This window comes from Ovis canadensis, chromosome 2 (assembly GCF_042477335.2).
Source record: "Ovis canadensis isolate MfBH-ARS-UI-01 breed Bighorn chromosome 2, ARS-UI_OviCan_v2, whole genome shotgun sequence".
Classification (NCBI taxonomy): Eukaryota; Metazoa; Chordata; class Mammalia; order Artiodactyla; family Bovidae; genus Ovis; species Ovis canadensis.
This window is the reverse complement of record NC_091246.1, coordinates 13,288,783-13,301,972: the sequence shown is the minus strand read 5'-3', so window position 1 is coordinate 13,301,972 and position 13,190 is coordinate 13,288,783. Positions and strand designations below refer to the sequence as shown.

The 13,190-nt window shown below is 44.6% G+C and overlaps 1 protein-coding gene across 8 annotated transcripts in view; it reads left to right on the top strand.

The window, feature by feature from the left end:
• PALM2AKAP2 (PALM2 and AKAP2 fusion) overlaps positions 1–13,190 on the top strand; it is a 513,846-nt gene that overhangs the window by 477,644 nt on the left and 23,012 nt on the right. For all 8 annotated transcript variants that reach the window (XM_069575463.1, XM_069575460.1, XM_069575462.1 and 5 more), the window contains one exon: positions 1,820–4,241. In XM_069575463.1, coding sequence (XP_069431564.1) covers positions 1,820–4,241 — 2,422 coding nt within the window. The remainder of the gene's footprint in view (positions 1–1,819; positions 4,242–13,190) is intronic.

The window sequence follows — 13,190 nt, the reverse complement described above, 5'->3', positions numbered from 1 at the left end:
AACAGAAGAATGTTTAATTAATGTTCTTTAAGGGACAGTAGCAGTTGTCTTTGTCATGTCTTTTTAGTTCATTCCAAAGGGTGGCTCAGGGGTAAAGCATCTGCCTGCTAATGCAGGAGATACAGGTTTGGGAAGGAGATACTGGGTTGGGAAGGTCTCCTGTTATGGCAACCCACTACAGTATTCTTGCCTTGAAGAATCTCATGCACAGAGGAACCTGATGGGCTATAGTCCATGGGGTCACAAAGAATCAGATAGGACTGAGTGAGTGAGCTAAGATAAGAGCCACTAGTTAACGGTGGTCCCAAATAAAGATAGTAGAGATTATAAATCTTAAGTATCAGACTTTGACAAAGACCAGATCAAGAGTGGAAGGTCCTTTGAAACCAGAAAGTTTTGACAAAGAAGGAATATTTATTATTATTGTCTGTTATTGAAGAAGGAATACATATTATTTGACTGATTAAGTGTAAAGAAGAAGGTGGGAAACAGTGAAGGAAGCCCTCCTCAGTTTGTGGATAACCTTGGTTCATGGTTGACCGGTGAGAGTTTCTCAACATTCTGACAGCAATGCAGAGCACATAGCATGAACTTCCATGTTTTTTCTAGATTTTATGAACAAATCCATAATCATCACGTTTCTTGAAAGAATTCTGAGATGAATCCACTGAGGATTATCCTAGGTGGTGTTTTAATAGTGTGTTCTAAGTCTTTAATAATGTTTAAATAAAGGAAAATTATATAATATTGCAATTTGCACTATATTAATAACAGCAGGTACCCTCTAGACCTAAAACATGAAACAGAGCTGACAAAAGTATTAGTGAAGTACTTGAGGGGAACTCAAATTAAGCTCACAACTTACCGCTGAATTTTCTGAGATAAACCAGAGACCTTTGGTATGAAAAAATATGATCCTACAGTTTGAAAATTAATCTTAACTAATGCCAAATAAACTGACATGTAATAGATAACTAATGAAAAATATGATGCATTTAAAAACATTTAAAAAGATACAGTTTTCTTATTTAACCACAAAATTGGAGCTGTCACATATAAAGCATTTTAGGAACTAGATGGGAGGTGGTGTTGTCTAGCCTTTCAAAGCAACATTCACTCCTTAACTAAGGAGCATTGTTTTGATGTTGTTCCAGGGAACAGAACTGTGTGAGTCAGTGGCTTTGGGTCCGTGTTTATAATGCACATGGTCAATTACTGCCATGCAGTGGGATACTGTAGCTCTCAAGGGGCCATTGAAGAGATTTACTGTTTTCCAGTATTTTATTTTGGAAAAATTTTCCTAAAAGTTTCCTGTCTACAGAATAATTGCATTACATCTGGCAGAGAATCATGTTTTCAAGATTGGTTCCTGCAAAAGGGCCTTCTTTTTTTATAGTTGGGGACGTTACAAATAGTTTTATTAACATTTCTGCAGAAATCTGCCATGAAATATGTTGAAAAGTTCTGGTACAATTGATACTTAATCTTTTCCACTTCAGAAATTATTTGAGCAATGTCATCAGATGATCCAAATACCAATTTACTTTTAAATGTAAAAATGGAACTAGCATTTAATGAAAATTTTCTGGATACCAGGTAAGCAAAATGGAACCTACAAAATTAAGAAAGTTTAGGTACTTGTTACTCTAACAAAATGAATATATGAAGAAGGCCTTTTTAGAAAAAATAAACCTCTATTCAAAAGATTCTGCCATTGTTGTTCCGTTTTCCTTCCAGTTAATTACCAGCTCATGTCTCAGGTTCACATCCATAAGCAATGAGGTCGCTAACTCTGATTTCTGTTTTCTCTTTATTCCAGAAGCCTCCCGAGCTTTCTGAGGATGATACCCGGCTAAAACACGAGAGAGACAACTGTAGTGCCAAAGCCCTGGAGTCTATCACCAGCTCTCTTCCCCCAGATCACAAGAACATGGAAATTGAGGTCTCTGTGGCAGAATGTAAGAGTGTTCCCGGAATCACCTCGACTCCACATTCCATGGACCACCCCTCCCCTTTCTACTCCACCCCCCACAATGGCCTCCTTGCTGATCACCACGAATCTCTGGATAATGACGTGGCCAGAGAGATCCGATATCTAGACGAGGTGCTGGAGGCCAACTGCTGTGATTCCACTGTGGACGGAACCTACAACGGCACATCCTCCCCGGAGCCTGCAGCAGCCATCTTGGCCGGAAGCCCAAACCCGCCCGCCCCCGCGGCTGTCCAGCCGGAAGCCACCGAGAGGGCCGCTGGCAGACCGGCTCCTCCGCACCTGGAGCTCCATCAGAGCGACTCTGACACCATGGCCGAGGGCAGAAGAGCCAACGGCCACCCCCCTGAGCAGCCCCGAGACGTACTGGGGGACAGCCTGCAGGTGCCCGTGAGCCCCAGCTCCTCCACCAGCTCGCGGTGCTCCTCCCGGGACGGGGAGGTGACGCTCACCACGCTCAAGAAGGAAGCCAAGTTCGAGCTGCGTGCCTTCCATGAGGACAAGAAGCCCTCCAAGCTGTTCGAGGACGATGAGAGTGAGAAGGAACAGTACCGTGTCAGGAAAGTGAGGCCTTCGGAAGAGATGCTGGAGCTGGAAAAGGAGAGGCGGGAACTCATCCGGAGTCAGGCCGTGAAGAAGAACCCCGGCATCGCCGCAAAATGGTGGAACCCTCCGCAGGAGAAGACCATCGAGGAGCAACTGGATGAGGAACATCTGGAGTCACACAAAAAGTACAAGGAGCGCAAGGAGAGGAGGGCACAGCAGGAGCAACTGCTGATGCAACAGCAGCAGCAGCAGCAGCAGCAGCAACAGCAGCAGCCCCCACCGCAGCTCTGCACGGCGCCCGCATCCTCACGGGAGCGTCCCTCTGTCACTGATCACCCAAAGGAGGACATCGTCACGGAGCAGATAGACTTCTCCGCCGCGCGCAAACAGTTCCAGCAGATGGAGAATTCCAGGCAGACAGTGGCCAGGGGCCAGAGTACACCCAGGCTCTTCTCCATCAAGCCCTTCTACAAACCTCTGGGGTCCATCAACTCAGATAAGACACTGACCATCTCCAGACCAGCTTCTATTGGGGCACCTCCTGAAGACTCCTCAGCAGCCAAGGGGCAGAAAGCCCACTGTGCCCCAGAGAGTCAGTCTTCTGGAGGAGGGGCCCAGGGCAGCACAGCTCCCCAGGGAAAGGAAGGGCCGTACAGTGAGCCCTCTAAACGCGGGCCCTTATCCAAACTGTGGGCAGACGATAGTGAGTTCACGAGTGTTCGGGCTGTCCTCACCGTGGTCAAGGATGACGATCCTGGGATCTTGGATCAGTTTTCAAGGTCAGTCAATGTCTCTTTGACTCAAGAGGAGCTGGACTCTGGTTTGGATGAGCTTTCGGTGAGATCCCAGGACACCACAGTCCTGGAGACCCTGTCCAATGACTTCAGCATGGACAATATCAGTGACAGTGGGGCCTCCAATGAGACAACCAATGCCCTGCAGGAGAATTCACTGGCCGATTTTTCTCTGCCCCAGACACCCCAGACTGACAACCCCTCAGAGGGCCGAGGAGAAGGGGTCTCCAAGTCATTCAGTGATCATGGTTTCTATTCCCCTTTGTCCACGCTGGGAGACTCTGCGTCGGTTGATGACCCCTTGGAATATCAGGCTGGTCTCCTGGTGCAGAATGCCATTCAACAAGCCATCGCCGAGCAAGTGGACAGAGCTGGGTCTGAAACCACCAAAGGTGGACCAGAACAACAGGGACCTCAAACAAGTCAAGAGAAAGCTAGCCCCAAGGCTCCCAGCTCAGAGAAGCCTCAGAGCATGTTTGAACCACCTCAGGTGTCCTCCCCTGTTCAAGAGAAAAGGGATGTATTGCCAAAGATTCTGTCTACTGAAGACAGGGCGCTCAGGGAAAGGGGGCCCTCCCAGCCACTGCCGGTGGTACAGCCCAGTGGCCCAATAAACATGGAGGAGACCAGACCAGAAGGGAGCTACTTCAGCAAGTACTCGGAAGCAGCTGAGTTAAGAAGCACAGCCTCGCTCCTGGCCACTCAGGAGTCCGATGTAATGGTTGGGCCCTTCAAGCTAAGGTCCAGAAAGCAGCGGACTTTGTCCATGATTGAAGAAGAGATCCGAGCAGCCCAGGAAAGGGAAGAGGAGCTGAAGCGGCAGAGACAAGTCTTGCAGAGTACCCAGAGCCCCAAGGCAAAGAACGCCCCATCAGTGCCCTCCCGAACGTCGTGCTACAAAACTGCTCCAGGTAAGTGAAGTGTCGCAGACCAGAGACAGTTGCTGCAGAAATCGGTGGTGTTGATTCCAGCTTACGGTGTTCTGTGTGGAGCCATCTCTGTGCGTGGCTATCTCAGTGTCAGGGAGACACTGGTCTGGGGATCCCAGTGTTCAGAGACACACAATGGGGATGTCAGAGTGTCTTCTGGAAGACCCTTGAGCCTGGATGGTGTTCGCCGTTTCCCAGAGGGTGTAATGGTTCCTTTCTTGTCCTTCCGCTCTGGTCTTCCTGTAATATGGAGAATTGTTCTCTGTTTGTTGTTCTCTCTTGGTTGAGCTAGACTATGTGTGGTGCCGACCTAGAGTTGGCCGTTGTGTGGACTGTGTTGACGTTAGTAACTTGACCCTCTGTATCTGCAGTTAAATCAAGCCTATCTAGTTTGGGAATGTCTTCTCCTAACTCCTTCTGGATGCTGAGTCTCTTCCCAGCAATGACAGTTAAGGGTTGGTATTGCAGATTGACCCATAGAAGATGTTTCTGTCCATCTTCTGTATAATGGGATTTGTCTTTCCTTAAATCACCATAAAGCAATTACTTTGGAATCAAGGTCATCACATCTATTTGTGTTCTGTGACCCGTTTGGAGAAGTTGAGTTCTCTGTGTAAAAGACAAGCCTCTAATCTCCTTCCATTGCTTGGACAGTTCCCTATCTTGAATATTTTGTATAGATGGTTGATGTTAATTTCAGTGATAACTATTGTTGCTACCATTATGGATAACTGTGATTTTTATTTTATTTTACAGTAATTTTTATTTCCCATTTGGATATGATGTTACGTGGGGCACCACACATCCTGCCATAGAGAAGGGCTGCTCAAAGTGTGGTCTGAGCTCATTTATGACTATTCTTGGTCCCTGCTAAGATCAGTCCAGACATTGGTAAAGAGTTTGAAAACTCTTGGAGCAATTTGGTACTTTCTTCAAATCCAAGTGTAGGATTTTGTGTTTTTTTTTAAAAGTATTGGTCCATAATGGATTGGGCAGAAAAACTATTCCTTCACTGGAGAGAATTTCAGAAGTGTTGCCTTGCCGTATAAGTATTGTATTTAGCTTGGTCTCTTCAGACCTTGGGCTTCCCGCGTAGCTCAGTTGGTAAAGAATCTGCCTGCAATGCTTGAGTCCTGGGTTCGATTCCTGGGTCGGGAAGATACCCTGGAGAAGGAAATGGCAACCCACTGCAGTATTCTTGCTTGGAAAATCCCAAGGACAGAGGAGGCTGGCAGGCTACAGTCCACAAGGTCGCAAGAGTCGGATACGACTTAGCACTATCTTTCTCCTTTTCTTCTTTTTCCAGATGTTAATCCCATCTTGATTCCTTAATCAAGATCGAATCTATAATGACACAAGTTAACTCTTTCCATATTAACCTTTAAATTTTGAAACAATCTCGAAGCTAAAGGAAAGTCCCCTGGTGAAGTACCAATATCTTTTTTATTCAGAAATGTTTAAGCTGCCAACATGATGCTCGATCACCCCCAGTTTTGTAGAATGTCCCTCGGTTTGAGTTTGTCAGATATTTTCACGTGATTATGTTCGGGTTATGCATCTTGGGTAGGAATAACACAGAGCTGCTGCTAATTCTTACAGTATTCAATCAGGTAGGACAGTGTGTCAGTTTGTCCCATTACAGGGGCAGATGTTAATTTTTTTCACTTAATACTGATTTTGATGGCTTGATTGAGGGAGTGTTTCCCAGGCTTCTACACAGTAAAGTTACTTTTTCTTTTTGTGATTAACAAGTATTCTGTGGGGAAATACTTTGGTTCTATGTATGTAATCTTCATTCCTCTCCATAACAGATGGTCTCGTGGATTCCTGTTATATTTAGTAGGTTATAATCCATTTCTGTTATTATTGTTATCCTTAATTACTCAAATATAGTTCACAGGAGCCCTTTCAAGCTAACTTCAGTGTCCTTTTGACATGTCTCCATGATTCTTTGGGCATATCTTTACTTTCTGGTGCTGCAAAATGTTCCAGTCTCATTTTATACTTTCCTGACCCTGAAATCAACCCTTTCGATAAAGAGCACTAGTTCTTGTTAGTGGAAAATGGTGGTATTTTTACTGGTATTTAGAAACCACGATCTGGGTGCTTGGTGTGCTCACTGCTATTAGATAGGCACTGCTCCCAGGCACTCTGAATGGTCAGAATTCTGTCTATTGATATATCAATTAATTGATCTATCTGCCTACCTACCTATCTTACCTACCTATCTACCTACCTACTGAAAACCATGACCTCACCCTGATACCTTTAATTTTAATCTAATACCACATGGTTCATTTTCTTTCTTTGCAGATTTGTAACCTTCTCCTTGACAACAAGATACCTGGTTCCTATTATTCTTCATATATTTATTATTTGATCAGTCCCCCCCTTTGGAACCAATCTATTGTTTTCCTCACCAAACATCGACTCCAACACCACTTTTTAGGTAGCCACTGCTGTCCCCTGCATGTTCCTCACCCATCTTGGACCCCAGCACCCTATATTGGGTCACCCGTCTCCCTGCCCACCTTGCTCTGGCTCCCACACAACACTCTGGGCCACTGTGGCTCCTCCCCGACTCCTTGCAGAAACCTGTCTCAATCAGCTCCACCTAATGGCTTTTGGACTAAATTGTTCAGGAAGGAAAGGGGAGGGAGCAGGAAGAGGAATAGCATGGTGACTTTCCTGATATGTTTTTTAATTCCTTCAAGTTACAGGGTAATAGGCAACTGAGTGAGTGAGTGAGGCAAAGAAAACTTTCAGGGGAGGTTTTTTTGGTCTCTGCTTAATGGTGACTTGCTGGTTTTCCCTAAAGGTCCTTGCTTGTCAAGTTCACTTCAAATTCTTGTGGGCTGGGTTGGCACAGAGATGGCAGTTGGGCATTCTATATGGTATCTTGGAAAAAGCTTCGGTACCACTTGAATTCAGCCCAATCTAGGGAGCCTACCATCACAAGAGTGTGATTGTAAAGGACCTCCATAAGAGCCTGCAGTCTCACTAATGGAGGACATCTTTGCAGGCACCTCAGCAACTTCTGCTCACACGGCAGGCAGGCAGATTCCATGGCTCTCTGATCAGTTACAGCTGTTGCACTTACCTAGAACCTTCTGTACATTGCATATGCTCAGTGGTATTTTCAGTTGTCTCCTCTCCACCTCTTAACTGAACCCCTTACCGTATTCCTTCCATATTTTTCTAGCGCACAAACAAAAATTAAGACATTTCAACACTTTCCTCTAGAACACTGAAAGTAGACGGCAGGACTTCCCAGAATTACAACATGGATTGAAAGAAACTGAAGGCAAAAGGCAATTTTTTTTTTCTATCCATGCCTGGAAATGTTTAGATTGTTTGGCCAGCCAGCTTTTTAATTCGTGATCAGGAAGGAGGCTGACACATCACTCTGAGCGGCCAAACTGGACCATTCATGGTCAGGATCAGAACTCCAGTTTTGGTTTTGTGAATGGAGATGTTGCTGAGTCCCTGCTCTATTACTCTATGTTTCATGCCATTAGAGGTGATTCAGCCAGTTCGTTGCGTGACTCATAGTGACAATTTGATATTAAGTGATGAAAAATACACTTTTTAACATCTCCTATAGTAGAAATTAGGCTGGTGACATGTTGGAATCTAAAAGATACTTGTTATTGCATTTGGTTCTCTTCCCTTTTGAGACTGGAATATGATGGGATTGTGTTTTCAAAAGTATATAATCACTTTCAAAGATGAATTATTAGGAGAAATTTTACGGAAATTTAATCTCCTTGGTTCTTATGTGGTTTTTTTATTTAAAGCTTTTTTTTTTTTTTAATGTGGACCATTTTTCAAGTCTTTTGAATTTGTTACAATATCATTTCTGTGTTGGGGGTTGTTGACCATGAGGCCTATAGAATCTAGCTCCTCAACCAGAGATGGAGCTCCCACCCCCTGCATTGGAAGTCGAAGTCTTAACCACTGGACTGCTAGGAAGGTCCCTCTTATGTGATTTTTAAAGGAAGAAGAGTTTAAATAGGGTTTGTGTGCCATTTGTTCATACAGAAATGAAAAAGGCGGATAAAGTCCCCACTGTCAGGGATCTTAGTTCAGTAATAGAAGCATCCAGCAAAGATAGCTGTTTCATCACAGAGAAGCGTGGAGACCTGTGTTAGCATGGGGCAAGGAAGACCACCTTATAGGGAAGGTAACGAAAGTCTTCCTTTCTCTTGAAACTACCATCTAAGCTTTGAACTGAAGGCCTGGAAGTTTTGTTCAGGGAATGGGAGAGGATGTTCCAGTCACAAGGAAGGGCCCTTAGGGAGGCCCCAAAGGAAGAGCACATTTGAGGTGCTTAAATGAAGCTAGGGGGGTTAAAGGAAGAGATATAAAACAAAACAAAAGAAAGTTGATTTGGAGCCAGACAGTGAAGATACACTTTATCCTGTGGTCAGTGGGAAGCCAGGGAGGATTTTTCAAAGGGGTGATTATCTCTACACCACTAAAGCTGTCCTGCCTTCATTCGGGAATTGATGGATTTTAAAAGTCATTCCGCTCTCCTGAGCCTGTCCCACGGGCTTCTTTTATACGTAGGTCTAAAGGCCTGCCACCGTTTTGACGAGTGCCCTGGGTTATGAGAGAAGCTATGCTCCCAAGATGAGGGATGGTACTTAGATAATAAAGGAAGCTCTTCAGCAGGTGCTCAAGCCTGATTTGAAGGTGTAATCCCCACACTGCCGTAAAACACCCCTGAGCAATGAGTTTGGGAGGGAAACCCAAACATTTTACTCACGTTACAGTCAGGACCTTTTCAAAATGTCTTTTCATAGGAAGGGTGTTAACAGACAGTTCTCTTTTTAGGGCCATGTCTATTATTAGATATCCTGATTTCACTTCCCAGTTCTTGGCAGGCCAGAGAAACCCAGTTAGTTAGGTGATGATTAGCATAGTTTTTTGAACTAGTTTGCATTTTCATGCCAGGTATTGAATTGATTTACCAAGTCAGACAGTTTGCCCGGTAGGACATTCTGGATAGCGGTCATGGCAAAGATATGAATATGGAGTCCCACAACTTGTCTGTTGAGGTCTTTTAATATGTGGAAAGATGTAATAGTTATACATCTTATAAAAATAAGATTTCCGAGGGTTTTTACTTCTGTGGTCAGTTTGAATTAAGATTGCATGTGTGATTATCATTTTATTATTATAAAGTTTTTGGATTGGGTATTTTTCTTTTTCCTTCATTATCTTCCACTGTCACAAAGAAAATGTCCTAGGTGGAAAAAAGTATTTATATCAGCACAGTATTCATGTAGCAGAGCTTGGTGGCCTTGTTCCACGATAAACAGAGCTGGATTAGGTTGAGTCTCACTTGTTGTTGTTCAGTTGCGAAGTCATGTCTCTTTGCAACCCTATAGACTACAGTGCTCCAGGCTTCCCTGTCCATCATTATCTCCTGGAGTTGCTCAAATTCATGTCCATTGGGTTGGTGATGCTATCTAACCGTCTCATCCTCTGCCGCCCTCTCTTCTCCTCCTGCTCTCAATCTTTCCCAGCATGAGTCTTTTCCAATGAGTTGACTCTACACATCAGGTGGCCAGAGTATTGGAGCTTCAGCATCAGTCCTTCCGCTGAATATTCAGGGTGGATTTCCTTTAGGATTGACTCATTTGATCTCCTTGTATGAGCCTCACTTGAGATGCCCCCAGTCCTCCACAGAGTAGAAGATCTTGTGTGGGTGACTGATGGAAGTATTCCCCACCAGGTCCAGCTAAGAGAGGGCTGTCCTTCAGGAGTGCCTAGTATTTCCCTGTCCTGCTGGCAAGTACAAATTGTGCCACTTGCAGGGGCCCAGCTGACTGTGTAAAGGTTCTTTTTTTTTGTTTTGTTTTACAATTTTATTTGTTTATTTGACCTTGCCACAAGGTATATGGGATCTTTACTCCCCAACCAGGGATCAAACCCATGTCCCCGGCAGTGGAAGTGCCTTAACCACTGGACTTCCAGGGAAGTCCTTGTATAAAGGTTCTAAAGCTGAACGTAGTGTCCTACAGACAGTTATATCTACCAACATGTTCCCTGAACACTCATTGGTGATACAAGCCTAGTCATGGTAGCTCCAACTCACCAAGACCTTAACGTTGAGTACTGTTCTCACTCCTTCATACACAGTTTACTCCTTTTCATTTTCACATTTAATCCTCCCAACAGCCCTCTAAGATAGAATCCAAATTATCCAAACTCTTGAGAGTATATTCCATATTTGTCCAGATATAATCCACATTTTTCTTATTTTAGAAAGGCCACAAAGTGCACATACTATTACTTAGAAAAGCAGTTCAATGCATGTAATAATATTTAACATACCCAGTAAGGTCCAAGGCAGCACCTGTCATCAAATTCAATTTCTGTTGTGAAACTTAGGAACTGAGTTAGTTCTATTAAGTGGAATCAGTAAAGACCAAGAAGAAGCTCATGCTGGTTCGTATCAGGTTTTGTTGCCAAAGAAGTTATGATAAAATTTTTTTTGGGGGGGTGGGGCCGGGGAGGGGGTTGGAATTGTCCCTTAAGAGGTCATTAATGTGTAGTAGTATTCCCTTTGCAGTAACAAAGCCCAGAGAGATTAGGCCACTTGCCTGAGGTCACCCAGCTAGCAAGTAGAAAAGCCAGGTTCAAGCTCAGGCTTGTTTGACTTAGAGGCCTTAGTCTTTGTATACCTCTTGCCCTCTGCTGGACCTGCTCGTCTGCCTCTGGGGTCTGTTAGGTGCATGGTAACAGTCCCTCTCTCCACTCAAGTCTCCTCTACCCTCTCCCAGGCTCAGGGCTAACCCCTGCTTTCTCTTGGGTTCTCCGGCCTCTCCTTTTGGAGCCACGATTGCTCTGGAGCCCTCTGCTCCCAGTGGTCTAGGTGGATGAATTTTCTTGCAGAGGCCATGAGACAGTGCTACCCTAGTGACCTAGGATGGTTCCTTTGTGCTTTCAGAACTTAATTCCAGTGCTTCAAATTACAGTAGGGAAAACTGCTGCTTCTGTCCCAAGATCTAAGCACATGGCTTAGGGACTAACATCGTCCACGTCAGCTGTCTAACCTGGCTGCTCTTGTGAGTTCTTCCTGAACGTTTATGCCCAGGAGAAAACTCAGTCATTCACTCCAGAGAGAGGCTCATTGCCTGAAAGGAATGGGAACTCAAGCAAGGAATCTATTTCTTAATCTGAGGATGAGTGGGAATAAGAGTTCACTCCATTGCTTGAACCGGAGAAGGCAACGGCACCCTACTCCGGTACTCTTGCCTGAAAATCCCATGGATGGAGGAGCCTGGTAGGCTGCAGTCCATGGAGTCACTAAGAGTCAGACACAACTGAGCGACTTCACTTTCACTTTTCACTTTCATGCACTGGAGAAGGAAATGGCAGCCCACTCCAGTGTTCTTGCCTGGAGAATCCCAGGGACGGGGGAGCCTGGTGGGCTGCCGTCTGTGGGGTCGCACACAGTCGGATACGACTGAAGTGACTTAGCAGCAGCAGCCATTGCTTGAACACTTCTGACAAAGTGGGGCCGGAGCTGACCAAATTCATTTACTAGTGTTCGTTGAACACCATGTCTCCTCTCTGCTTTTGTTCTCTTTTACTCCTTCATGTCAACGTATGGCAAAACCAATACAGTATTGTAAAGTTAAAAAAAAAAAAGATTGTTCCTTCTGCCTTGAACCAGAAACTCCTTGTATTTTTTTGTATCTGAACCCAGCAGATAGGTTCATTAAAAAAAAAAAAATGCATGCCATTTGGGAAGGAATTGGTAAGAAAGTTTAGATCAAAATAGTGTTTGGCAAGGGATGAAGGTATGCGGTGAAATCAGGACTTCTCAAGTTACAGAATTCAGAGTTCTTTTTGGACATTGCCTTCAGTGGTTTAAAAAGGCCACTGCCATGGTTAAACCCGTCAGCCTCACTTCTGAGAAGATACAGACTCTGGTCTTTCTTCTGTGACAAGCCTGTGGTCATGGCTTCCGGATCGTAGAACTTTGGAAAAGAACAACACTTCCCGCCACTTCCTTCTGCAGCAGGTTCTGCTGTCACCACTGATTGTGCCGGGGCTTCTGGTATACCCAGGGTTGTCTGGGTTGTCCCCTGCCTTGCTGGGGACACCACGTAGTGGTCCTTTTCCTGAGTCTGGCTACTCTGTGCTCCAAGTTAGAGCTGCTTCCAAAGATTCAGACTCAGTCACATGCAAATCAATATGCGGTCATGAGCTGAGAATGAAGAGATGAATCAAAGGACCTAATTCTTGTAAAACTCCTGCTCTAATGCCTCATAAGAAATGGGAGCTAGATTTCATCTCAGCCAGGCCTGGGAGCAAGATAGCCGTCATGACAGTTGGCTTTTAGGGCAGGATATGACAGTTTCATACTAACTGTGGCGACTTGCCATGGGCTTCCCTAGGGAGACTGGCATTTCGGATCCAGTTCATCTTTGTGAATAAACTACTTACTACTTACAGGATGGAGGACCGGGGCGGTCATGGAAAGTGTGTGCCGGACTGGCCTTTAGAGCCCTGGGGAATACATCCATATCACCTGTAATGGTGTTTTATTTCTCATGACTTGGTAAACATCAAAGGTTTCCCCAAAAGTTGTATGCATCTGACATCACAGTGTCCTCAGTCCGTCTTTTATTTCTCATTACTCAAATATAAATTCATACTAAAGATGGGCAAGGCGAATTGTGTGCTTAAGTGTAACAGTCATTTCTCTGGATTCATCTCTAAAGGTTAAATCCTGATTCCACTTCTTGTTAGCTGTGTAACTTACTTACTTCATCTCTCTAAATCTCAGTTTCTTCACCAGTAAAATGGGAATAAAATAGCATCAGCCTCATCAATAAGTTCATACAGTCAGTGCACAAAAGGCTTCCCATTAGGATTATTATTATTTTTGTTGTTATTGCAGTTTTTATGTTT